Source organism: Corvus moneduloides, chromosome 2 (assembly GCF_009650955.1).
Source record: "Corvus moneduloides isolate bCorMon1 chromosome 2, bCorMon1.pri, whole genome shotgun sequence".
NCBI classification, from domain to species: Eukaryota; Metazoa; Chordata; class Aves; order Passeriformes; family Corvidae; genus Corvus; species Corvus moneduloides.
In genome coordinates this window covers 121,043,288-121,070,927 of record NC_045477.1, presented here as the reverse complement: position 1 = coordinate 121,070,927, position 27,640 = coordinate 121,043,288, and the positions used below count along the sequence as shown (strand labels likewise).

Sequence of the window (27,640 nt, the reverse complement as noted above, 5' to 3'; positions counted from 1 at the left end):
TTTGTAAACATTTTCACAGTATGTCAGAAGTTCTGGTACAATTCCTCTACCCTGCCCTCTCCCAGACTTTATGGCTTTTTAGAGTGAGTGAAACGCTCTGTTTGGCAAACAGTGAGGTACTCTAAATAGCTGCCAGTCTGGTACGCTGAAGAAAATGTCATGCACTAGAAGAGTCAGAGAGGGGAGGCAAAAAAAAAACCCAACCCAAATTAAAATCAATAGTACACTCCAAATATTTGAAGAGAAATGCCTACTCGATGGGTAGTTAGTTTTTGCATCCCAATATTTCTAGAGCTCTGTTTCTAAACCTACATTAATTACACAGCTGTGTACATTATTTAGAAGTTCTTTACTACAGTACTTTTGTACATGCGGCGTTTATTACTAAATGTAGAGAGAAATAGTTACATAAGGCATATGTACAGGATCTGTGGGGTTGCAGGTCCCTCTGCTCACCTTCCTCTTAAAGCTGCAAGGCCCATTCCACTGTCACCCAGTCTGTGAAACTGTCCTGAAATACAGAAAAACCACAGTCAAGGCCCATTGCTTTGATGAACATTAATGAGTCTTTCCTCTGAAATCCCCTGCATGCATTTCCTTTGCATTCAGGGATTGGTTTTTGTGTTGTTGATGTGAATAAATCTGGAGGGCTGCACTGGAGAGGTGCCATCAGTCCCTGCCAGGGGGAGATTCCACCATCCTTGATGGGTGTTGCAGCTTTAACCCACGCCTCTGCTGACTCTGGTGATCTCTGGGGTTGAAGTTGGGCGGGGATTTCGCATCTATAGAGTTCATTTTCTGGGAGTTACCAATAACAGGAAGAGAAAAAAATTAAAGGCGTGTCGCAGGAAGAAACAGGGAGCAGAGAGGGAGAAGACAAAGGAGGTGGTGTGGCCCTGGTTTCTCTGCTGGTTCTACACTTTGGACTCATTCTCCAAGTTGGCCACGTCACCGTTTCTTTCGTTTTGGTCTTCTTGGTTCTTTTCCTCCTCCTCCGTTTCCAGCTCGGCGTGTTGGTCCAGCTTGCTGGAAACAGACCAGGTCAGGGGCAGTTCTGCTCGGCTGGCCATCTCTGCCAGCTCTTTGGCACTGTAAACGGGGGTGTTGGTCTCATAGGTTTCATGAAAACTGTTGTAGTCAACCTCATAAAAGCCATCCTCCAGCGTGAGGACGGGCGTGAAGCGATAGCCCCAGAGGATCTCGCTCGTGATGTAGGAGCTGCGAGCCTGGCAGGTCATCCCTGCAAGAACAGAGAAGGAACAAGTGCTGTAATCAGGACCCACTGCTTCCCCAAGTCTTTAATTTATTCTTTTTTCTGTCTGTAAGAAGGCACATGCCAGGACAGAATGAGGTTTGACATCACACGAGGTGGAGCTTAGCAATCAACTTCAGGTGTATAAGCTGAAGTGCTCAGTCTGTCAGCGAAGATTTTAATAATAATTTCTTTGTTAGACACTGTTCTTCTGCCTGGGTTTCACCAACTCACCTGCTGCTGGGTCTCAGGTGGTGTGGGCAGTGCCCCTGCCTGGCACTGTGCCATCCTCTGTCCCCTGGCTGTCACAAACCCACGCTCAGCACATGCCCAGGGTGACAGGAATTGTCACCAAAGCTTCCCTCTGCTGGAGCCCACCCCTCATCCTGAGATCCGAGGGGTCCCTTGGCTCCCCTGAAGGTGGGAGTCACCTTTTGGTTACTCTGATCTGAGAGCTGGGCTGGTGGGCAATGCATAAACACCAATAAAACTCCGGAAGGATGTTGGGATAGTGTCTGGAGTGGAACTGGGATAACTGGGAGTAATTCCTTTGTTTCATTCTCTCCCCAGCTCTGCTGAACCTCACTTTATAGGGCAAAAAAATACTGTGCTTTGTTCAGAGGCACAAAAAAAAGATGCTGATCCAAGCCCAGTGCACATTCCAGAGTGTCCTCTAGGTGAAGAAATTCCTGGGAATGGCAGGGATCTGTGACTTGGGACCTGCTCCATCCCAGAACCTCAGGGAAGCACTGCAATAAGATACTGATGCTCAGGAGTGGAAAAACCCAGGAAAAAGGGGTTACCTGGCATCCCAGGCAGAAATATCAGGAGAAATGAATTTAAGAGGCCAAAAATGATGCCAGCTTTGATGGCTGCAGATTGTTAGCTTCGTATTACTAAGCTGGACAGTATATACGGAATATTTAGTAAATGAAATTGTTTAAGCCCTGGACAAGCCTGCCACACATCAGTTATTTAGAAGGCAATCATAAACAGTTAAAAATAATAAATTTAGAGAGCACAAATGGCAGGCTGTAGAAATGCCCATTGTGTCTCTGCACTGGTGACATCATGGAAAGTCACACGGAAGGGTCCTGTGAAGAGGCAGCGCTGGGAGTTTAATATCCCAAATCTCTTTCAGGGCTGTGAAGACTGTTCCAGGTAATTCTGCCCTCATTCTTTCGAGCCTCCTCTCCCAAGTTCTCATTTCTTCCTTCTGGTGGCTGAAAACTGCTGTTTCTCCATATTCTCACTTATAACATCACCTTTAGGAAGATATTTACCAGCTGTCACCACACTATGACACTGCTCCAGTGTTTCCCTGCCCTTCCTGCAGTTCCTTGGACCCTGTGGAATGTTGATTTACAAGGAAAAATGTGGGAAAGCTGCTGCTCTGGACCTCCCTGCTGCAGCCAGGCAGGAACACCACCTCAGTTCTCTTTCTTTAGACCTGACACAAATATTTAAGCCTTCATTTGTCTCTTTGTTCTTCCAGGACAAGTTGCATTTCAATTCCCAAGAAACGCACAAATGGAAATACAAAGATCTTCCCATTTTCCTCCTCTTCCACAGGTGGGAAGGGTGGGAGGACACCAAGGCCTGTGACAAAATCACCTCTTATGTCGTTTCCTGTGTGATTTTGAGTTCTAAAGGATGTTTTCTTTCCTGCGAAATCATGGAGGGAAAGGAATGTGGGAGCTCACAGGGTACTGTACTTAACAACAACCCCGTGGAGCTTCAGGCTGGGCAGAGGGGCTGGAAAGCTGGGAAAGGCCCTGGGGGTGCTGGTGCCAGCGGCTGGACACGAGCCCAGGGGTGCCCAGGTGGGCAAGAGGCCACTGGCCCCTGGGCTGGGTCAGGAATTGTGTGTCCAGCAGGAGCAGGGCAGGGATTGTCCCTCTGTGCTGGGCACTGAGAGGCCCCTCGAGGGCTGTGCCCAGTTCTGGCTCCTGCAGGAGAGCCCTGGAGGGGCTGGAGCGTGTCCAGGGCAGGGAAGGGAGCTGGGAAGGGGCTGGAGCCCCAGGAGCGGCTGAGGGAGCTGGGAAAGGGGCTCAGGCTGGAGCAAAGGAGGCTCAGGGGGGACCTTGTGGCTCTGCACAAGTCCCTGACAGGAGGGGGCAGCCGGGGGGGTCGGGCTCTGCTCCCAGGGAACAGGGACAGGAGGAGAGGGAACGGCCTCAGGCTGGGCCAGGGCAGGCTCAGGGTGGACAGCAGCAGGAATTTCCCCATGGAAAGGGAGCTCAGGCCTTGGCAGGGGCTGCCCAGGGAGGTGCTGGAATCACCCTGCCTGGAAAGCAAGAACTCGGTGATCCTGCTGCTTTGGTTAGGAAAAATTGCTCTGCCTGGTGGGAAAGAGGAGGGACAATTTTCTGCAGAAATCAAGAAGATTAATTGAACTGTGTTAATTGAACTATGGTTTACGGCTCATAAAAAACAAAGCCTCCTCTGAAATGTAGATCTCCATTTTTAATTTAGGCTCCCATTCAGCAATGATTTAATTCCCGTTCCTTTTCCACAGCTGGATGAAGCACTTTCAGAGCTAGAATGGAAGTTAGGATTTTTCAAGTCAGTGAAACTAAATTATGGGGATTGAGTGGAAGGAGACTTTTAATTTTAGGCAACCAAGCTAACTTGGCTTTTTTTTTGTTTTATTATTGTCATAGGTTAGCAAGCATAGTCCCGGAAGGGACGTCCTTGCTAAGGGGTGCTTACAGTTTCCTCTGGGAACTGATAGAACCTATCAGCTGGCCAGTTTGAATATGGACAATTCTCTAAGCCACTTAAAGTTGTGACCACCTCTGTGATCCACATTTAAGAATAGGCAAACTCCCCCTCCAAGCTCTCTCTCGTTTCCCGTGCTGGGACAGGTGGCTGCGGCCCCGTGTGGGGGCCAGCGGGCCCGGCCAGGCCCTGCTTGGGCCAGGCCGGGCCGGGCCACGGCCACCCTGGAGCCGATGGACCTGTTCCAGCCGTGGAACCCCCCCCCACTGCCTTGCCGTGGGCAGCCAGAGCGGCTCGGCTCTCCCCCCTCTCCACTTCGATAAGAAACATTCAACATTCCAGCTGCAAAGCTGCAAGGCCGAGGTGAGAGTAACCCTTTTATTGCTGTGAAGAGCTGAAAACCCTAGGGAAGAGAGAGAGGAGATGCTTAAAGCTGAAAGTCTGTTGTGAAGCTATGATATATCAGAGTATCCCGTTGTAATTTCATGAAGATATGGGGGGTGGAGTGTTCAACTCGCAAGCAAAAGCACCTGCGCTGAGATAGGCAGATGCTGACGCAGCTGTAATTCCATGAGAAGTTTGAACAGGGAGAGATGGACCAGATGAGGACTTTTGCTCCAAACGGGAAAGGAGAAAACCTCAGTTCCTAGAGATGCTCCCAGAGATAGTCCTAAAGATGAAGATGATGAAGACCCTTTGCTCCCAGGGAAGGAGAAGGGCCTCTGTTTTTTGTTTCTGAACGGCTCAACCTTAAAATTGTACCCCAAAAAACTTCAAGAGTGGACCCTCGAAAGCAGTTGCGGGAGAAGCTGCAAGTCGGGGGAAGGGACTCACATGCGAGCAGAGAGACTCCTCTTCCTGAATGGACTGAACGATATTTGGAAGTGGGCGGCTGTCTCGTTGTGATACTGTTTTCATAGCATGAGCAAGAAGAGACTTCTCTTTCTAAATGGACTGAACAAGGTTGTTATGGAAGTGGTAAACAGACTGAACATTTTAAGGGTTGTCTTTTTTCATTGTCAGTGGGAGAAGGGAGGAAGGTGGGGGGAGGAGGAGAGTTCTGAAGGTGGTATAATTTTTTTTTCTTCTTTTAGGTCTGTTAATAAACTTCTTTATATTCTTTCAAGTTTGGTGCCTGTTTTGCATTTCTCCTAATTCTTATCTCACAGCAGATAAACAGTAATGAGTATTTTGGACCAAACCACTACAATTATTTATTATTATTATTAAAAATTGTTATTGTTTTGCTTTTAAATGGGAACAAAAAAGATCTTTGCTTCAACTAGAAGCTGGGACCTTGCTCCTCTCCAGAGCAGTGGCTCCTGTGCCTGGATGGGAGTGTGGCCTCTATTTATTTCAGGATGCCCTGCCAGAAGGTTCCTTTGCAGCAGAAGGAAAGGTGTTATTAATGTATATTAATTTATTAATGTTTGCCCCACACAGCCTAAGAGAATGACAGAAGAAATTCCCCACAGCTGTTGCTGAAAGGCAGATAAGGTTCACCCCCACCTCTGACTGATGAGAATTAATTACAAAGTCGATGTCACTTCTGGCTTTATTACTCTTGAGATGTTGCCCTGTGCAGAAATTTGGAGGTTCCTGCTGTCTGCTGCTATTCAGGCTCAAGCTTTGCTCTGTCTCACAGTGCCACAAGGGTTTGCTGTGATGACCCAGAGTGACCTGATGCATTTCCTCGGAGTGCACTTAATTGAAGATTTCCTGGTGGCTTAGACAATAAAAGGTTGTGTCAGGCACTCTTACCATGCAGTGTTCCCCTTTGGGATGGGAGCCATCAAAAGTAAACCACTTGGAAAAAATCAGGGGAAAAGGTTGCTTCAGAACCATGGGATCAAATCCATGTTTGGGCTGAAATGCAGGGATTTTAGTGATTTTCCAGCCCTGCAGTTTGCACACAGGGACAGCCTCATTCAGCTTTCGTTTTACTCAAGACAGGCCCTTTTTTACAACATCACCTTTTCTTTTCAAATTCCATTTCTGGGATAAAAAAAGGGCTCTCAGTGAAATGAGGGGCTGAGGGTTATGGCTCACGACTGGCTGCACCTCTGTGACAGTCACAGCGATTTCGAGGTTTGGCAATTTGCTGCTGGCACTTGGCAGGGCCAGGCAGACTTTCTGCTGCACTGAATTATTTGGGATATCCCACAGGAACGGCCTGTTTTCAATCATTGCCTGGGAATTCTGCCTCACGCTTCAGCCTGGAGTAAGACTCAGCAGCAAATTGTGCATGGAGCACAGGGGTGTCCCCGTTTCTGGGGTGAGTGGGGTTTCACTCATGTGCAGGAGGACAAAATTTGGTCTGGGGTCTCCATCTGGGAGCTGAGATTTCCTCGTGCCTGTGATGCTCCTGTTGAATTCCTTTCACCCTGTCTGTATCCATAAGAGCCTTTGCTGAGCTATCACTGCAGAGGTTTTGATCTACTTTGCAAAAAGTTCACTTGAGTCATGAGAACCTTTTAAAACCAAACCAAAACATGAAGTTCTTGCCCCTTATTAATTTCTGCAGCCTCTGTGTGCTCATGATGGAGCTGTGGGAATCAGGAAGCAGGAGAGGCTTTAGAGCTGAGTTTGCACCTTGTCTGGGGCAAGGGGGAGAAGATGAGAGAATTTTATTCAATCACTGTGATCAAAGAATCCCAGAACAGTTTGGGGTTGGAAGGGACATCAAAGATCTTCCAGTTCCAACCCCTGCCATAGGTGGGGAGTCTTCTCTTAGATCAGGCTGCTCCAAGCCCCAATGTCCAGCCTGGCCTTGGGCACTGCCAGGGATCCAGGGGCAGCCCCAGCTGCTCTGGGCACCCTGTGCCAGGGCCTGCCCACCCTCCCAGGGAACAATTCCTGCCCAATCTCCCATCCAGCCCTGCCCTCTGGCACTGGGAAGCCACTCCCTGGCTCCTGGCCCTCCAGGGCTGTGTGAAAAGTCCCTCTTGCAGAAAAGTCCCTCTCAATGACACCAGTACTGAGGGAGTTGGAGGAACGTGCACCTTGTTTGTAGCTCCAGGAAACCCAAGTGGATTCCAGCTTTGCATCCAAGCCCTGCTCCCGTGTTTGGGAAGGATCCCCAGCGAGGCAGAGCCGTGCTCTCTGCCCCGCTGACCCTTTGCACGCCGATGGATTCGGTGAAGGATTTGTCACTCTGCTATTTTTGGGTGTTCTCAAGAGAATGAGAAAGCAACGTGGGCTATCAAAAACAAGCCAAAGGCTTGGAGTCAAGACCCCCTGCTTGATCCCTCAGTTTTCCTGCAGACACTGTGTGGGCTTTGGCAAATCCCCCAGCTTTGCTGGCTCTGTTTCCCTGCTGTGCCACCAGGAACACGCTGAAATGGAAAAGCAGGAGATGTGCTGGCAGTAGATTCTCTTCCTCCTCTAGAATTTTTTCGCTGTCAAATTTGTACTAAACAGTTCTCCCTGGTGTGAAAATTATTGCCTCAAAAAAAAAAAAAAAAAAAAAGAGAGATTTGGAATAAAATCTCCAGAGTGCCACCAAGTTGGTGTCAGAAACAATCCATGGGCGTTAATTGGTCCTCTTTAATCAAGCTAAAAAGAAGGAAGCAAAAAGTCATGTTGGAGCCTGAATTCACTGCAGTATTTTAAAGCTGGGAGCATAAAATCATCGAATTTAGGTACAGCTGACAATAAAGCCATGGTAGTTTCAGTTTATTTGAGTTAACACCCCACAAATATATATTTAATATTTTATACGTATATAATCTCCCGTTCCGAGGTAGCAAAGGGGAATTCCCAGGGGTTCTGATAACTTGGTTCCAGGCACACCTGGAAACTGGATGTTTATCTCACCCTGAGCAACGTCTAAACCTCCTGAAAGAAGTAAAACTGCACAGGTGCCTGGGAGCCTTTTAAATATTTTAAATATCTTTGCTTCAGCACATCTGAGGATCTGGGTGTGAAACCCTCGTGCTGTGGGGGTATGAATGGTGTGGGAGAGGAAGGGAGTGAGGGCAGATGTTTTTTACTCTTACAAGAATATAAGGAGTTAATTTTGCCGGGTTTTGTTTGTTTTCTTTTTCCTTTTTTAATGTTAAAACTGGCGTGGTTTATTTTTCTTCCTTGCAAAGGATCCGTGTAATTTGATATTTCTATTTTCACGTCTCTTACTTAATCAGCCCGAGGAGCAGATCACTATATTTGAGATTTTATTTGCTGACACCATCTGTGAATGCAGCTCAGGGGTCTCCGTGGTAGCTGAGGAGGGAGCAGGGACCAGCTCAACCCAGAAAATCCAAATTTCCATGGAGTGAGTGGGCTGGAGCAGCTGCTCTGACCACCCCACCCTGTAATAAAATCACAGCTCTGCAGGAGAACACGCAGATTATCAGCTCCCATTTGCACAGAGACGAATATGCAAAGGAAACTGAGCTGATGAGAAGCCACAATTTCAAGCCAGTTGAACTTTCTGACACTTTCAATTCTACTTCTTGCTGAAACAAATAACAGGCATGAGAAAAAAATGGAGCTGATATTAAGTTAAATTCTAAACAAAGCCCAGCGTGAATCAGTCAAAGCATTCTGGTTTCATTCTGACTTCTTCAAATGTGATGTATTGTGTAATGCAACACCTAAATAAGAAAAAAATGGACATGCTTTAGTCTTTTACAGACTGTTAAAATACACATTTCCCCCCGCCCCAGCAGGAGATTTCAATGCCAGCAAAGTGATATTTTCCAGTGGCAAAATGCTGAATTAGAAATGTTTGATTTACTTGGTTACTGTTTCTCCTATCAGGAATTAAATACTGGGTAATTTGTGCTAATTTCTTGCTTTCTGACAAGTGTACCTGGTGAGGCAGAAGAGTTTGTCTGATCCAGCCTCAAATGTGCTGCCACTTTTAGCAAACAGTACCAACACATTCTCAATGAACTGCTTGTAAAGAGATGGTAATTTTACCAAAAAATTACAATTTTACCGCAAAATTACAATTCAGCCAATATTTAACCTATATTTAGCCTCCTATTCAGGCCGTGCCCAGCAAATCCTGATGTGGCTGAGCTTTGATGTTGTTTTTCAGCTGATCTTTACCTAATGGGTGATAATTACATTTTTCTGTCACCTAAATCTGGGAAATTTCTTATATCCAATAATGCCTGACCAGAGAGGGAGAAGCTTGTTCCAGAGCTGGCACTGGGAGTCCTTGGGAATGGGGAGCTCAGTTCAGAGAAGCTGGAACATGAAGTGCCAGGATTTTGTGCTCTGCTCTGTGTTTGGATACATTTATAAATCCAGAGCTTCCTCAGACATCGGATCAGCACCACACAAGAGATTTATTTTTCCTACTGGGTGCCCACCACAGGGGGATTTGTGGGAATTGTGGTTAAAAGAAGCTGCAGCTCCGCTTTCCAAAGTGCTGAGTAAGGAGAAGACCTGTCCTGACCTTTTAAAAATATATTCCTACGAATCCAAGGGCTTTCTCCTGAATCCTGCAGATGGGATGTTCTCCCCTGTCATGGTACACTGGCATCCTGGTCCACAATTCCTTGACAGCCATCCAGGAACAGGCAGCAAGGCTCTGGTTCCAGCTGCTGCCTCCCTGGAGAAGGGTCCTGCGGGATTTTTCACTAAGCAGTGTGAGCTGAGGCACCAGCATGAGGGGCTGAGAGCATCCTGGGTGGATCTGGATGGAGCTGAGAGCATCCTGGGTGGATCAGAAGCAGGTTCCCCTCTCTCCACTCCTTGCTGAGGAGGCAGGAGATGGGAATTAGGCACATATAAAATACAACTAGGAAGTGAAGAATAAAAAACTCCTGACCCAGAAATGAGCATTTGCATCCCTGAAAGCCAAATGTGCCCTGGGCTGCTTGCAAAGCAGGTGGGCAGCAGGAAAAGGGAGGACTGTGCCGTGCTCAGGTGAGAGCCCACCTGCAGAGCTGCCCCAGCCCTGGGACCAGCACAGGGAGGACGTGGAGCTGCTGGAGAGAGGCCAGAGGAGGCACCAGGATGAGCAGAGGGATGGAGCAGCTCTGCTGGGAGGAAAGGCTGCGAGAGCTGGCATTGTTCAGCCTGGAGAGGAGAAGCTTTGGGCTGAGCTCAGTGTGGCCTTGCAGGGCCTGAAGGAGCTGCAGGAAAGCTGGAGAGAGACAATTCCCAAGGCATGGAGGGCCAGGAGCCAGGGAATGGCTTCCCAGTGCCAGAGGGCAGGGCTGGATGGGAGATTGGGCAGGAATTGTTCCCTGGCAGGGTGGGCAGGCCCTGGCACAGGGTGCCCAGAGCAGCTGGGGCTGCCCCTGGATCCCTGGCAGTGCCCAAGGCCAGGCTGGACACTGGGGCTTGGAGCAGCCTGGGACAGTGGGAGGTGTCCCTGCCATGGCAGGGGTGGCACTGGATGATCTTTAAGGTCCCTCCCAATCCAAGCATTCTGGGATTCTGTGAAATTCACTTGGCCTTGAAAAAGAATAGAACATTTTTTGTGAGGGAGCTCTTCCAAGATGGCATCCTTCAAGGAATGTGCACGGAGAGTCAATCTTTTGTGGAAAAATAAATGGTTCTATCCTACACAACCCTCAGCATCTGCACCTCTCCTGGGGAACGGGCACTCAGCACCCAGTGCCATGGGACTGACACTAAAACAAGGCACGTGTGGGCACTGCTGAATTCCCACTAATGGGAATTCATGCCAAGGGATGGTTGGGAGAAAAACCCCTTTCCTTGGAATGGTGCTTGCTGCGAAGGAAGCGTTTCCTGTGACACTCTGTACCTGCTGCACACTTGTGCTGTCACTGCTGGGGGACAAACATTCCATTAAAATAGAAGTGTGATCCATTCCACCGCTTCTTCCACACCTAATTCCAGTCTGCCTGTTTGGATGGCTTTTGTTCCTCTCCTTAAAATGCTGAACATCCAAGGTTTGCTCCATGCTGAACTTTCCCGACTCGGAGCTTTTTATATAAAAATGTCACATTTTCCTGTGGAAATGATTGTGAAGCCAGGATTAAAGACAAAACAGCGTGAACATGCAGCTTGGCATGCTGTAAAATCCAGGCAATAAGGCAAGATCAGGAGCTTTTTGACAGCAAAATCTGTGAATCACCCACCAAATATTCTGGGGGTTGTTTCGAGGTTTGTGGCTGAAGCCTGGTTGCTGTGAGAGCAGAGGGGGAGATGAAAGAGAGCTCAGGAGAAAGCACTTGTTCCTGCCAGGCAGATGCTGGTGAGAAGTGATGCTTGGAAATGCAGCACGAGCAAAGGTTCCAAAATCACTGGGATTTTTTGGGAAGCAACAGCCCAGTTCCGTGGGGTCGCCTGGGTGGTTTCGTAACGCTGCATCCTTTTAGGTGGGCTGGGACAAGCCACACGTGGGTGGGTGGTGCTTGCTTTTAGAAGAGAAAACTTGAAGAAATCAGCTTTTCTAAAGATATCCCGCTTTCAGAGATGATGTTTTTGACTTCTGTTTCACCTGAAAGAGGAGCAAGAGGACTGGGGGAGACGAGCTCCGTGGTTTGCAGAAGAAAGCTCTAAATCCCAAGCTCTGGGAGGAGGAATATCTGGGCTGGTTTTGTTGCTATTTTAAGTGATGGGCTTGGATAGTAGATCTTAACCCCTTTAATTTTCTTAGTGGGAGAGAATTTAAGCAACCAAGCATTTGTTCATGTCATTATTTAACATGATTGATCCAGCCCTTTATAAAAATCTCTTTAAGGGAAACCATTAAACACATTAAGCTCAAAGTTCATCTGACACAACAACGATCTTTAATTAAAATTTAAATGAGGGTTTATTGATATCTTGATCATAACAAAAGACTCAGCCAATGCCAGGCTCCCTGCAGCTCTGAGTTTTGATGAACTTTTGCAGGCCTTCTTGCAGTTCTGCACAGAAAATCATCTGCGCTGTTAAAATCCTCCCACTGTGTAGCAAGTGGGTTTTGAGTTTTATTCTGAGTTGGTTTTTTTTCAGTTCATGGGATGAGACTTATTAAGTTGATGCTTTCAGGTTAATAATATTTGGCTATCTGACAACTTGAGCAGCATCTTTTTTTGAAATGCAGGAGGGAGCAGAAAGTGGCTGCCTGGGGGAATGAGATGCAAAATCTTTCACTTCTGAAACGCTGTTTAATATTCAAGTGGTGTCAAATTTTATTTCCATATTTTATCTTCTTGGCATCCCATCCAATAGTAGGGGCTATTAATACACCTGCTGGTAGATCAATGACCATTTTAGAAAAATTAATATTTGCCTGGTTTTAATCGACTTTGGTTTTATCAGAGGTGGTGTGGAAAAGCTGATTCGGATCTTTAATTACTGCCCACATTTAGCAAAGGGTCCAATAAAGGAGAAGAGCAGCAGTAGGGTTGGGATTTTAGGGAAGCTTCAGTTCTACTCTCCTGATATTTCTATTCTGGGAAAAAATAGGAACAACACATGTCAGGCTCTGGGCTTTTCAGTCTGCACTTTCTTCAATGCTTGAATTCATTTAAAGTAGGGGGAGAGGGGACCAAAAACCAGCAAAACCCCCAGCAAAACATTTTTTTTTTTTTCTATTTCTTCATATTTAAACTAATAATACTTAAACTAATTGTTTCTGGAGGAGCACAGACAAAGCAATCCATAAAGAGATGTGTCAGATTTTCCTCAAATTGTTCCAACTGCTGATGGAGCAGAGAAATTCTAAATTTCTTTGACACCTGCACCTCACTTACGGAAGCAACAAAGAGTCCTTAGGACTCTTTAATTCTCCTTCATTTGACAAAAATTATGTCAGATGAAAATTTTGAGAAAAATCTGTTGGTTTAGTAAGGAAAAAATAATGAACTTGAGAAGAATGTGTGGGGAAAGGGCAGCAAGGTGAGGGTGCTCACACCCAAACTGCAGAATTCCCAGGAGAGAGGTGCCTGAGATGATGGAAAAGAGTCTGAAATTCAATGAGGGGTCTTGCAGAGCAAGAAAAACTTAGTGTGAAAGCCTCCATAATGTCAGCTCTCCTGAGTAATTAATTGATTAGTGTTCAGCAAAGCACACAAACACGAGCTGGGGAGGGGGCTGATGCTCTCAGGGTGTTGTGGTGCTGGATGAAAACCTGCTGGGAGCCCAGGGCATGAGCTGTCCCTGTCCTGCACAATCCCAGCTCCCCCGCTGTGGCTCGATCCATCCTCAGCATCAGTCATGAGGTGGCACTCTTCTCCCAGCAGAGATGCCTTGGAAGGGAGTGTGTGTCTAAGGGGGAAAAAAACCAAAAGCAGCAATGCCTGGAAAATATTGTCGAGGGATTATTGCGGAAGTTGCTTTCAGAATGTCTGGGCAGGGAGGCCGTGAGAGATCAGCAGGATGTCGTGGGGTTGTGGCAGGAATGGATTATTTGAAGGATGTGCCTTGCTGAACTCTCTCTGAGCTACAGGATGGTGCTTTCCTTGGTTTCCTTCTGATTCCCACATGGATTTGGGGCAGTTCTGACAGCAGCTGGGGACCACATTCTCCTGCATGACAAGCACAGTGCCACAGCCTCTCTCCTGCAGCTTCTGTTGCTGCTGCCAGACCTCTGCCGGTTTGGAGCCCTTCGTTGATCCAGACGTTGTACAAGGAGCTCTTGGCTAAAACTGGACATCCCTCACTCCCAGGTGTCCTCACCAAAATCAAGGCTCCCAGGCTGAGAGGTAAACAGGGGAAAAGCTAAACCCAGGCATTTCTGGCTGAAAACATCTGTCTCTAACATTTCACGTGAGTGCTTGGGGAGAAATTTTAAAATGTCCCGATTCCAGTCCCAGTCAGCAGCAGTTCAAAGCAGCAGCGTCCTCCATCGGGATTTTGCCGTTCCACACTGCCCACCTGACTCAGATCCCCCCAGTTTTACACCTCCACGGGATCCTTGCTAAGTCCCAAGCAACCCAACAGATGTCTGCTTGTGGGGCAGCATCCACTGGCTCCTGCTGGGGTCCTGAGGTGTGTTTAACCTCCAGGGTGGGAAAGAGAAATAAAACTTGGCATGGTCTCTTTGAAAACTTCCCAAGCCCGTAGACAGGACAAGGGGAATGGCTTCAAACTGACAGAGAGTGGGTTTGGATGGGATATTAGGGAGAAATTGTTTCCTGGGAAGGTGGGGAGGCCTTGGAAAAGGGTGCCCAGAGCAGCTGGGGCTGCCCCTGGATCCCTGGCAGTGTCCAAGGCCAGGCTGGACATTGGGGCTTGGAGCAGCCTGGGACAGTGGGAGGTGTCCCTGCCCATGGCAGGGGTGGAGCTGGATGAGTTTTAAGGTTCCTCCAACCCAAACCATTCGGGATTCCATGTTTCTCTCCTTCCTGCTTGCAGGGAGTCAGATTTAGGTACTAGGGGAGCTCAGGGATGGTTTATTCCTGGTACTTCCTGCAGTGTCAATCACAACACCTGGGAGGACTCAGGCAACAGGTTGGACACAAGGCAGGCTGATAAAAGGGATACGAGTCTGGGAGATGTTCAAGAAGACACCAGGATGCTGAATCCAACCAGCTCTGAGCCCTTCTCTCCCTTCCCACCACAATAAAACTTTTCCCTGGCTGCCAAATTAAACATCTGGCCACTGCCTTCCCCTTTACACTCCAAGAAGAGTTTTTTTTTAACCAGAGAGACAAAAGAAGCCAATATTTTGCACAAGGCCCTTTAACTAAAACTGGGAGGGGCTGCTGGGACAGGTGACAGATCAATAGGGCCACCTTGGCTTCTCCTCAAAGCACAGCTGAACATCAGGACCCCGAGGTGAGGAAGTGCTCAATCACCCACCAAGGCTGGACTCCTGCCTGGCTCAGCTGAGATCAGCTTCTCAGAGCTGTCTCAAAGAATGAAGACTCTTCTTCATCTTAATCACACATTTCAAAAGGGAAAAGGGAGACAAACCAGCAATCCCTTATACCCAGTAGGAATGTGAGCACTGGAAATTAATTGGAAATGCAGCTGTCCCAGCCCAGCTTAAGTCCTGACATTCCATGTGGAATACATGGGAAGCAAAGGCAGAGCTGGCACATGCTGGGCCCTACATTCACAGAGCATTAACTGCAACTCACTCTCTACAACCCAGATCATTTGTTTTTTGTGTTTCCTATCAATTTTTCAATTACTTTTTATTCCAATTTTGCTGGAAGTACAGGTCAATGGAAACACAACAATACAAGCACAGAAATCCAGCAGGCCATCAGGAAATGAATAATTGAAGCTCATAAAGAACAAGACCAGCAATATTTGGCTCTTATTTCCCATGACCTTTTATCTGGAGGTCTCCAGGGTAGGGATTCATTATTATTTTTCTTTTCCAGTGGGGAAGTTGAGGCAGGGAATGGCGACTTGCCCTGAGGCCTCATGGAAGGTGTGCAGCAAAGAAAGGCTCTGGTGAGGATTTCAACATCCTCATGGTCAGGTGGGGGCTGCTGGATTTTTGTTGGCCTTTGGTGGAACCAGGAGGAATTTTTGGCCTGGAGCACTGATTTGGATTTAATGGAGAACTAAAGTTTTGGAACAACATTTTTTTTTCAGGTCCTGCTATTTCAACACAAGGCAAGTTTTGGCTCAGTGCTGGGATCTCAGCAGAGCTCAGCATCTTTCTCAACATCTTTTCTCCCTTTTGCTTTAAGCAGAGCAGGGTATGGGTGGCAAAAGTGGATGGGGTTGTTTCAGGAACAGGAGGAGGATGAGATGAAACAGTCATGGAATGTGAACGTGTTTTCCTGGAGCTGCAATCGTGCTTCCTCAGCCTTTTCCTGTTCTCTGTGCAGTGGAGCTCTCGCATTCTTTCAATCATGATTGAAATTTTCCTGCTCCCAGCACAATGGAGGCATTTCCTGGGGGAGCTGGGGTGGCAGGAGGCTGTGGCACGTGCACACACACGGAGACACCGAGGGCAGCGCCGCCGCGCTTCCCCTGTGCCCAAAATAGCAAAGCCTTGGCGTGGGAGCCTTGGAAATCCTCAGCCCCTTTAAATGCTTCATGAGACTGGTTGATTATCATCAAAGGAAAATTCCTTGTGTCATAAGAAGGGAGGAGAAGAGAATTTAACTGGCAGCAGGGAGAAGACAAGTAACAGACTTCAGAGCGGCACTGGGAGGGTTAAGAACTTGTTACAAGAAAATAATTGGGAAATCATGAATAGGTCGGGTTATGTGGATACCCCATGATCCCTGGCAGTGTCCAAGGCCAGGTTGGATGGAGCTCTGAGCACCCTGGGATAGTGGAAGCTGTCCTTGCCCATGGCAGGGGCTGGAACAAAATAATATTTCAAGTCCCTTCCAAGCCAAACCATTCTGGGATTCCATGATTATGAGAACATGGTGAAACTGAACAAAAAATCACCACAAAATATTGTGGTGTGACAGGATTAAATCAGCCAACCCCACGAGTGAAGTTCTGTTGCACCACCACAGCACAGAAATGTTTGGGGCTTGTATTTTTGGTGACGTCTAATGGCATTTCCTCATTTCCTCCCTCTCCCCACTCACAAAAACATTTGTAGTGCTGAAAGCTTCACTCGATTTCTAATTTGGGAAGAAGCTGTGGCAAAGCTCATAATTCTTTTCCTGCAGTTTAGCAGGGTAGTGTTATACAATTTGGCTGCAAGGATTCCCTGTAATAAATGACAGCTCTTTCAGCCTCTTGGCAGTGTCTGGCCCAGCCATCACTCTTGTAAAAGTTCCCATAACCATCGAAAAGTTGAAATAATTTGGAACTGTGGCTTAACACATTATTAATCACAGAGCAAAGGGTTTGCTCTGGTCTCACCAGGAATATTAATGTAACCCCCTGTGATTCTCTCAGAGGCCAGCACAGGATAAAAGTCCAGCAAATCAGGGGCTGCTCCCATGGTTGGATACAGGATTCAAGGCCAGCATTTCAGGGAGCATTCCTCAAAATTTGGTCAAGGCTGAAGGCTTTCAGTTAATAAATCCCCTTGGGAACGTGGACAGGTTGGTTGTGTGTCCATGGGGTGTTTGTGTCTGTCAGTGGAAGAGGAGGTGATTAATGCCTCATTAACTGTCCTGACTGATAATGAGAAACTATTTGAGCCAGTCCAGAGGAGGCACCAGGATGAGCAGAGGGATGGAGCAGCTCTGCTGGGAGGAAAGGCTGCGAGAGCTGGGATTGTTCAGCCTGGAGAGGAGAAGCTTTGGGCTGAGCTCAGTGTGGCCTTGCAGGGCCTGAAGGAGCTGCAGGAAAGCTGGAGAGAGACAATTCCCAAGGCATGGAGGGCCAGGAGCCAGGGAATGGCTTCCCAGTGCCAGAGGGCAGGGCTGGATGGGAGATTGGGCAGGAATTGTTCCCTGGGAGGGTGGGCAGGCCCTGGCACAGGGTGCCCAGAGCAGCTGGGGCTGCCCCTGGATCCCTGGCAGTGTCCAAGGCCAGGCTGGACATTGGGGCTTGGAGCAGCCTGGCACAGTGGGAGGTGTCCCTGCCCATGGCAGGGCTGGATGAGCTTTAAGGTCCCCTCCAACCCGAAGCATTCTGTGACCCTGTGAACTGTGTTCCCCTACTCACTGAACTGGAATTCCCTTGTGAACAGGTTGCTTGTGGTCAGTGCTTTTTGGGCCCACCAGTGATTCCATTCTCCAGGCTTCCAAGCAGCCAAAGGCTCCAAAGTCACTGACAAGGTGATGACCCAACCCAAGCTTCACGAAAGCCCAAAGAATCTTCTTGCTGCATTACTTGGCTTTTGGAAGGGAGTGGATTAATTCTGGATGAGAGCAGGTAGGAAAACTCTTTATAGGAATGGAATCACTCCTCAGGATCCCTTTTGGGATCTTTGGGGAATTTCTCCAGTTTTTCATGTGGCTGCTGAACCACATGGATGTTTCTGAATGCAAATGTGTCAGACTGACAACAGAAAGAACTTGTTCAAAGGAAATCACCCCAAGATAATGAGGATGCCATGACTGGAGTTAGTCACCTGTAGAAAGTTTAATTCACTTCAGGAATAATGCAGCAACAATCCCACAACAACTTTCCATTACAGACTGTGCCATGTTCAAGCCACACCAGCCTGGTCTGCTGCTGTTGTGTGGTACCTTGAACTAAATTGCTGTGAACAATTCTCTCAAAAGAGGGAGCACAGCCAGAGCCCTGACACTGCAAAACTCCGGGATAATGCTGGAGCTTGTTGCTAACAGGAGAAAGATGGAGATTAAGATGACAACCGCAGGAGAAAATCCACTTTGCAGCCTTTTTTTACACTGTCATCTGTAGGAGAGAGAGCTACAAGCACAGCTGATGAGGTGTGATGCTTTAAAGGAGGAGAGTTTGGATTTGCAAGGAGCTTTGAATGTCTTGTTTTCCCACCAGTGCTGCCATCTCCCTTGATAAGCTCATTTCAGAAGTTAATGGACCAGATCCTTCCCTGTGCTAATGCTGCATTGTGCGGCTTCAGAGGGGCAAAACAGCTCTAAAGCAGTCTCTTCCTGCTCCTGGAGCTCTCCCCCTGTCCCAGGAAATATGGACCAGCCAGAAGAGATCATCCAAAAGCCCAGAGTCTGGAGCAAATCCTTCTGGGGAAGGAGAGGGGTGAGAGGCGTCACCACCCTCCCTAACTCTGAGTGGCTGCTGCTTTGGGGCCATAGGCTGAGGGCAAAAACTGATTTTACAAGCTACTGATGGGACAAATATTCCCAGGACTGGAAGGGCATTGAAAGAGTCCAAGTTTGGCATCACCACCACTCCTCCACCCAAAGTGGGTCCCTCCCTGCTGCTTTCGACTGCACGCTTGGAAGGGGGCGTGAAAAACAGCGAGGGAGAAATTCCTGCTTATCAATTTCCTCAGCTGTGCTGACTAAACAGACAATTCCCTCTTTTTATTTGGTGTCAGCACGTGGCTGTGGTCGGTGCTGAGCAGGGCACCAGCTGCTCTGAGGTCTGAGGGGGAGGAAGATGACCCAGCAGGGCACTGCCACATCGACTGGGACAATTTTACCTGGACAACTTTAATCTGCTGCTCTAAATCAGACTCCAAGCCAGGGAGAGACACTGAAAGAGGGGCTGTGAGAGTCCAGATGCTGCTGTCTCTTTGGCTCACCCTTCCCACGAGGATACAAACCCCCAGTAACCCAACCTGAGCAGGGCAGCTAAATCAGGACCAGCAGTGAATGGGCAATCAGGCTGGGCACTGTTACACACAGCAATGGGTCACACACACCTCCTGCAGCTGAATTCTGCCACCACTCGATTCCTGGCAGGCAATCTGCTCTCCAGAGCCACACTGGATCTTTTCCACACAAGAGCTTAAGGTTATTGTTGCTGTTTTTCAATTGAAGGAAGAATTTCGTTGGAATTAGTCTAGAATTAAAGATTTTGGACAGGTCTTAAGCACAGCTGATGGTTCCCCTGCATTTCAGGTAAATGGACTGACTTTGGGCCCTTCTTCACCTCCTACCTGGGCAAGGCAACAGAGGCCATAAATCCACAGGTCCAATCCATGCTGAATGCCAAACACCTCACCTGCTATTTCATCTCTAGAAACAGAATTAAAACCGGTGCTTGTTTACAAGGTGCTCATTCCGTGAGACCCAAATAACTATGGATTGTTTCCATCCTGGGGAAAGGTGGTCAAAATAGAACTTTTCTGTTTGTACAGAGGCAAGAGACTGAGGAATAAACTCCAGTTGCAACTAAAACTCCCCAGTTTCCATCAGAAGTGCCAGAGAGACATTTTGGACCTCGTCTTTTTAATACAAACACAAAATAGAATGGATCAATGCTAAAAAAAACCAAACAGCCATCACATCTGGGACACAATTCTGCTGATGAAGGGAAGGGATGGACCACTTCTGATATAAAAAAACTTTCTTTCCTTTTCCCTGTTGTCTGTTCTTCTCTCTTTCCTGATCAGAGAATGACAGAATGTCAGACTGACACACCATCAGGTGTAATCCTGAGCTGAGTGAGGGCTGTAATTTGATTAAGGGGCTCTGACAGGTTTTGAAACAATGGATGAATGAACCTGGAGGATTTAATTCATTACAAGTGTAGGTGCTGCATAATGCAGTTTTCATAAACCTTTCCTGCCAGAGCAGCTGCAACATCCCTCCAGCTCCTGATCCTGCTGAATTCAAAGGGACTGAACAGGCCTTGTGAAAGGGCAGCTAATGAGCTGAAAATTCAGGGAGGTGGATTCAGCAAATGAAGGCCTGCAGTGATCTTACAGCTGCTGAGAGAGCTGTACAGAAAAGAAGCTGAAAGTCTCCCAAAACAGTGAATTGTTTTGAGATTAATTCCTCACCTCTCAGCTCAGATCAGTGGCACAAAATGACTAAGCCACGGTCTCTTGACAAAGCCTGTGCTTACACAGGGGGGCTGCTGCAGAAACTTGTTGAAACTCAGTAAAGTTGATTAAAACCCATGACTCTGTCAGCACCGACACAGAGCTCGAGGTGAACAGCTGCAGGTCAGCATCGAAGGGATTTTTTCCAATTAAAGTATTAAAATTTCCTTCTTCTGTATCCAATATGAGGGGCTTAGCAGCTGGGTGGGGATCAGGCAGTGGATTAGACCTAATTACTCTTGGCTGCAATAAATCAGGGCTCTGGATGGCAGATAAGTAGATGGCATGGCCTTGTGGAGCCTCCAGGGGGAAGTTTGGATCTCACATTGCCCATTGCCTTCAGTACTCTGGCTAGAAGACTTTGGACACATTAATATCCAAGTATTTTTCCATTCATCCAGCAGCAGGAAGGACTGGTCCCTAGGTTTTTTTTCCTGCTGGAAGTTCAGGTTTGGATCACTGGGGGTGTAGAACAAACAAAACATCTGAGACACTTTGCAGACAGACAAAACATCATCATAAATACAGGTGTCTCCTGGCCCCCGAGAGAAGGGAGCCTCAATCCTCTGGTAGAAGTGAAGGAATCTCTTTTTCCTTCTTGAGAGTCGACTTGAGCAGCACCCACGCACTGTTCCTTGTGTTGGAAACTTTAATAACTTCACTTGAAAATCCTGCCTTTTTGATGGCAGTGGAAATAACATGACTTTTAAACAAGTAGAGGAGACTGTCATTGAAGTCGAGCCAGCTACGTGGGAGTCAGATGATTAAGGTAGATGTGGTGTAGGAGGGGAGAAATACTATCATTTGGAAAAAAATACTGTATTTTGAACAGGTTTAATGTTCTCTTCCAGGAAAGTGGGGTTGTTATTATTAAGAGCATTACCAACATTAGATGCAGGGCTTGATTCTCTGTTGATGTGCCTTGGCTGTAATTGTTCCCATCCATGCAAATTGCCTAAAAACGAGTCTCAGCTCTCACTGAGTTGTGCAGCTGAAGTCTGGGGGAGCTGTGTGCTCACTTCTTCAGGTGTGGAAACAACGAGGCAGAGGGTGAGATGGGAGGGAGGGATCTGCTCCGTCCATCTGGGCCACGCCAGTGTGTGTGTGTCACACCAGGGATCCATTTCTGATCCTGTCAGAAGGTGTTTCATTCCTGTTGGCCCAATCTGAGTTTTATCTCAAGGCTGTGTGATGCTGTTCCCTTTTTTGGGGGCAGACAGTGCTGCTCCAGCAAGGATAACTCAGCACATACCCACAGCAGGCTCTGGAGCAGCTGCAGGACAGAGGCAGCAAGGCTGGGTTGATGCTGAAATGTTCTGTTCTTGTTTGAAGCAGGTTCCACCTCTGAATCTGCAGCCCCTCTGCTCCTCTCTGTCCTGCCCACCCTGCTTTTAGGAGCCTCTCCTCTTTGTCCTGCCCACCCTGCTTTTTGGAGCCTCTTGTCTCTGTCCTTCCCCTCCTGCTTTTTGGAGCCTCTCATCTCTGTGCTTCCCCTCCTGCTTTTAGGAGCACAGCACCTGTGCTGGGCTTGTCCCTGCTTTCTCTCTGTGGGATCAGCCCAAAGCCAAATGAGTCCAAAAGACTTGGATCTTTTGGGGGAGATTCCCACCCCCCTCCCCCCCCAAAATCTTATTCCAGTGTGGAAGCAAAGTGCATTGTGCAAAATTTGGGTGCACAAATTCAGAACTTGAAGTACTCCTCACATGGTATCTCTTTTTTCCTAATCACAGGGTCCTGCATTCCATTGTTCTAACGTGAGACAGAGGGGAGGAAGCAGAAAACCTGCACCAACCCCTAACAAATAGAATATCTGAGATAGATTTGGTGTGGTATCTTTTGGTCGGGATGCAAAATCTCAGGGTAGTGATTAAGCAAAATCCCTGGTGATGACGTGGTTGGACTTTACTCAAAGCAACAAACCTCTCTGCTGATTTAGTGAACTCAAGTGCTCTCACATGCCCTGAAAACCACTCCAACTCGGGATCTTGGCATCTTGAGACAAAAAAGTGCCCTCTGGGTAGCAGCAAGGCCTTCCAAAAGGTTGTATTTTACCAGCAAGATGGTTTTGTGCTGTAAAAAAACCCCTTCTCCACCAGCAAATTTCCTTTTCTCCTCCTTGACAGACCCGTACCACTTTCAATCTGGCAGGAAAAGAAGATAAACCCTAATCTGTGCTCAAAATGCTTCATAGAGAGCAGATGCTTCCTCTCTCAGCACAATTATTGGTCTCTGAGTCTGCAGTGGAGGAACTGATTGACCTTAACCATAACCCAAATGACAACCACAAGATGCTCTGTATGAGCAAGTGAATTTTGATTTATATCAATCCCTCTGCTTTTCTCCAACTTTTCTCCCCACTAAAAGAGTTAGAGGACCCTGTTACTCATTTTGCCTGGCACTTGAGTGACCATGTGGATTTGAGTGCCCTCAGCCCAAGCACTTTCCTGGTGTTTATTGCAATCTTATGAACTCAGAGGTTTTCAGTGGCTCAAAACTCACTGAGAAAATTACATTTCTTCCTTGACAGATCCCAACTGTTCCCAGGGTCTCTTTAACACCAGGCCTTCAGGCTCACAATAATGAAAAAGCAAGATTTTACAGCCTGGAGAGCAGAAGGGAACTACCCCAGCACAAATAAGACTTTTTTACAAGATTTCCCAGCCTGAGCTGACTGTAATTACACGACATCTATGGAAAACACAGTTGCTGCCTAATGCCACCACCTGCGTGGAATATCCTCTTTACTTCAGCGTGGTTTCATAATTTCCTTGCAGTGTGATGCCACAGGGTCTCATGATAAAGCCTTTATAACACATTTTGTAAATGCTAGCATGGATTAATGGCACAACCTGCATTTTCTGGGCTCTCACAGCCCCAGTTGCACACTAAGTGTCATTTTTGTGCCACTACACCTGCTCCTCCTGCTATTTTCTTCTCCTTTTGTCTAAACAACCTACAGGTATGTTGTGTATTTTGTCCATTTAAGTAAGTTATGGCCATCCTCTACGAAATTGCTTTAAAATAGATTTTTCCTTATCTTCTCCAGCCCTGCAATAAGTAGAATAGTGGAGATAAGGCTTCCTGTGCTGCACGGTGCTGTTTTCACCTGGAAGGTGTCTGGCTGAAGGGCACTGCTCTCCCTGTGGTATCCCTGTGCTGGCTTTTTTTGGGAAATGAGGCTGAAGGATGCTACTCCAGCTGTCTCAGTGCTGCCTGGAGTTCTGAGGATTCCATGGGGTCCCACAGGTGTGATTCCTCTTGTATCCCTGAGGGACACTGCATGTTTTTTGGTGTTCTCACATCTTCCCAGGTGCCTGGGGGAAACTGAGGGTGTGCTGAGGGAGGAGAGAGGGGCCTGGTTACCTGACATGGATGGTACCCATAAAATATCATGGAATCATGGAATGGTTTGGGCTAGAAGGGGCCTTAAAGCTCATCCAGCTCCAACCCCTGCCATGGCAGGGACACCTTCCACTGTCCCAGGCTGCTCCCAGCCCCAATGTCCAGCCTGGCCTTGGGCACTGCCAGGGATCCAGGGGCAGCCCCAGCTGCTCTGGGCACCCTGTGCCAGGGCCTGCCCACCCTGCCAGGGAACAATTCCTGCCCAATATCCCATCTAACCCTGCTCTCTTCATCTTTTTTTTTCCAATGCTTCCACTTATTTCCTCAGTCACACAAATCCCCTTTACTCCCAGTGCAAATCAGACGAGAATTTTCACCCTTCTCTTGGCTGCTGCTGTTGCATCCCTGGGAATTTGCATCATTGTTTCATCCCCCAAAAGATGAACAGGCTCATTTTGTGCTCCCCTCATGTTGGTTTCCATGTCCCAGCAGATAAAGTTGGAAGTCAGAACTGGTTGAAGGGCGAGGATTCAGCACATCCTGCCCTGGCTGTGCTGCAGGCTCGGGTACAAGGTGCTGGATAGAAATTGCTCTGGTTATTTAAAGCTTTCTGTGCATTTGATTTTGGTCACTTTGTAGACATCAGTAATGCTTGACTGGTGTCCGTTCAGCATCAGAGGTCCTTTTCAGCATCAGAGGCTCTTCAGAAGACTACTTTGAAATATGAGGATTGTCTGTCTATTGGGTAGCAGATAGCCAATCCTCATATTTCAGCTAGCAAGAAGTGAAAGAGCTTAATCTGCACAAAAAATTTCCAGGGAACTCCTGGAAACGTTTCAATTTTTTCCCTTACCATGTTATTCTGTTCTGCTGAGTGTGATATTTACACAATATAATGAAAAGAGTTTTAGGAGAGACATGATCTCTGTCTTGGCTGCCAGACAGAGGATGAGCCCTGAGATCTGTGTTTCCAAGGGTCTCTGCTCCAGGTCTGTTATCTTTCCAAGGGAACCATTAGCACAGATTTGTAATGGACCCTCTGCACCTGCTGAAATTTTGGCTTTTGGTTCCTTTCTTTGTAACAGATTAAGCATGAAATCACAGATGACAGATGGGAAGTGTGGTGGGAGGGATGAACTCAGAACCCAAGGAAGGGAGACAGAGGAAGGAGAATTTCCATGGATTGAGCATTTTTGGCCGCAGCAGTGTCTGTGCTGGCCATGGACAGTGAAACAGTCCAGGTCTGTTGGGTCTGTCCTTGTGGAATGGCTCCTTCCATCCAGCTGCAGAAGGGACAGTGGCTGCAGAGAACAGAAAACTCAGGGCTGCAGGACAGATTTCCTGAGGGAAGGACACCCTGCCTGGATCCACCCTTCCTCCCATGGCTGTGGACTTACCTCAGATGTGGTGAAGCCCAAACTTCCAGTGTGGGTACTTTATCTAGATTATAAACATTCAGCTGCTTCTAATCTTCCATTTGCCTTTTAATTAGAGCCTTAATTGCTTCTTCTCTGAGACCATTAAGGAGCTGACAGGCGCTGCACAGCTCAATTCAGTCCTTTAGGGTCCTAATGCAGAGGCCACCAGAGACTCAGTCCTACTCCACAGGTTTGGGAGGGCTCTGGATCAGGCTCAAAATTATACATTAAACCTCAGATCCACGTTGATAAGGGGTGGTTTTGGACTGAATTGCTATCACTGATGGCTTTTGAATGCTTGGAGGGTATTTTATATCCCTTTGGAGGGTAAAGGAAGATGTAGCGAGATTAAAATTAATGTTTTGTGTCTTAAACCTTGGATCTTGACTAATTTAGCAGGGGTTTAAACTCCTGGTTTAGTTGTGATCAAGCCCTGATGGGAGTGGCTCAAAGAGGAGATTTAGCCCCTGACTCACAGTAGGAGAGGAGCATTTTCCTTAAAATGCAAAGCAAAACCTCCTCCCCTTCACAGCTGTGGAGTTGTGGCTGCTGCCTTTGAAGAAGATTTTTGGCCAGACAAGAACCTTTGACTGCCTCAAAACCTTTGGCTTTGGACTCTTCTACACTTCTTCATGGCACCTGTCACAGCCCTATTGGCAGTTTGAGACTCATTGCTGCACTTAATAGCTGAAAAAGCACCTAATTTGTTGTCTTCCCACTGGAGAAGGAGATTAATGGAAAAAGAATTGGAAAACGATGAAAATGGACTGGGGGGTTTTCCCACTCTGGAGATCTAAGTGTAATAAATTAATGCTTCTTATGCAAGGTTGCAAAGAACAAAAAAAAGAAAAAGAAAAAAATAGAAGCTAATGGCTGGTTAAAAAAAGTGCCAGCACAATTTAATTGGAGTGGCTGAGTCATAAATCTTTTTTGTTCTGGTGGTGCCTGGCAGCTCTGCCACAGTCAGATGGATTTTTCTCCTTTAGGGGAAGCCCCCCTTTCTCTCTCTCGTTCACATTGGTCTGCACCAGTCAGAAATGTGGAATCAAAGGTGTCAGCCTTGATGTGCCTTAAAGGGGTTACCCCAAAAAAGTCTGGAATGTCTTGAGAGACACAAGTTGTTGTGATGACGATGCTAATAATGCTAATAATGACAATTCGGCACCTGTTTGTAGCTGGGATTCGTGCTGGCAGCTGGAATCACAGGGAGCCTGTCCCACAGAGAGAGGAGCAGCCAATCCATGCTGGACACTCATCTCAACTTCCCTCACTCTCCAGTGGAGCAGAAAGATGCAAAACCCCCCATAAACCACAATTTCTTCAATGGTCACAGAGGAGAACAATGAAAGCTCTGAGGCGAGCTATGAATTTTGCAAAGCCATTCCATTCTTCACAGCTCTAAAATACAAGGAGGAGCTGGCTTGGTGTTTTATAATCACAGGTAAACTTAGGCTGGAGGGGATTTCTATCCACTTTTGTGGTATCAGGGCCATCCTGAAATCACCCTCTTCCAACTCTGTTTATTCTATCTTTGAATTCCCTGACAAATCCCTGGGGCTTTGGCTCCCCTTTCAGCCTTGGCCACTGCCATGGAGTGTCCTCAAGAAGAGATTTTGGCTGCTCTGACCTCATTTTGCTCCTGGTATGAGATAAGTCCTGACCAGACCTGCCAGGGGAAATTATTTGTCCAGTTCATCCCTTTGTAAATTCAAACTGCTGGGAGAAGCCTGGGAGGAGCCTACAAAATACCCCAGAGTGTGAGTTACCCTTCCCACTACTCATTTCTGAGAAGTTAATGAAATTCAGCCAAATATTCCCTCTGAATTCATTTTTCTAAATCAAATTTTGGCATTCCTCAGATGTCTCAAACGTGTTCCACTGGAAATTTGGTTTTGGAGATCTTCCTTTTTGCTTTGTTTGGAATGTTTCTTTAAATCAAGTTTCTTTCTGGTCTAAGTTGTAAGAATGGGATATCTCCTATTCAACAATCCTGTATTTATGAAAATCCCATTTTCTTATACTAAAGGTTTATGCCATTCCACAGAAATCCCAACTAATGAAAATTGTCGAAATCAGGAAGAAAAGAAATCTTGGAGAGGATTGTGACTTTCTTTAAGTCATTCTTGGGAATGTTGGGAATGAAGGAAAGAGGGAGTAAGTGAGCAAGAGCACAGCAGTGAGTCCAAACTTGTGCTTGATTTTCCTTGGAATGCAGTGATTGAGACCACTGAGATCATTGCCCTTCTTTGTGATTTGTTTTTCCTTAAATCCCTCGAGGATTTTTTTCAGTGGCCTTGGGAATCCCAGGAACTGTGCCACGATGGGAGTTTTTAGTGCTGGCAGCTGCTTCCTAGGATAAAAAATATAAATGCAGGAATTTTCTGTCTTTTTTGATGTCCTTTATGTAGCTAGTGGTGTTTCTGCTGCCCATAGCCTCGTTCTTTCTGATCTATCAGCTGTTGAGTTTGAATTTCTGGTTTACTTCACAGCTTTTCTCATTCTTCAGCCTTTTAGGTCCCTTTTGGCTTTGAAGTTGCTGCTCTATTGAATTTTGTGAAAACTTTCTGCTGAAGGTGAACAATCTTTCTGCTCACATTCATTAGAAACTCTAAATATTTGTGTAAATATTTGCTGTTCCAGAGAGGCCTTATGGTTATCAGGGAGTGTATGCAGAGT

General features: G+C 47.1%; 1 protein-coding gene across 3 annotated transcripts in view; it reads right to left on the bottom strand.

The window, feature by feature from the left end:
* The window catches only part of KCNJ6 (potassium inwardly rectifying channel subfamily J member 6), a 150,579-nt gene continuing 122,939 nt past the window's right edge, over positions 1 to 27,640 (bottom strand). For all 3 annotated transcript variants that reach the window (XM_032101125.1, XM_032101126.1, XM_032101127.1), the window contains one exon: positions 1 to 1,240. In XM_032101125.1, coding sequence (XP_031957016.1) covers positions 915 to 1,240 — 326 coding nt within the window. In that variant the 3' untranslated portion in view covers positions 1 to 914. The remainder of the gene's footprint in view (positions 1,241 to 27,640) is intronic.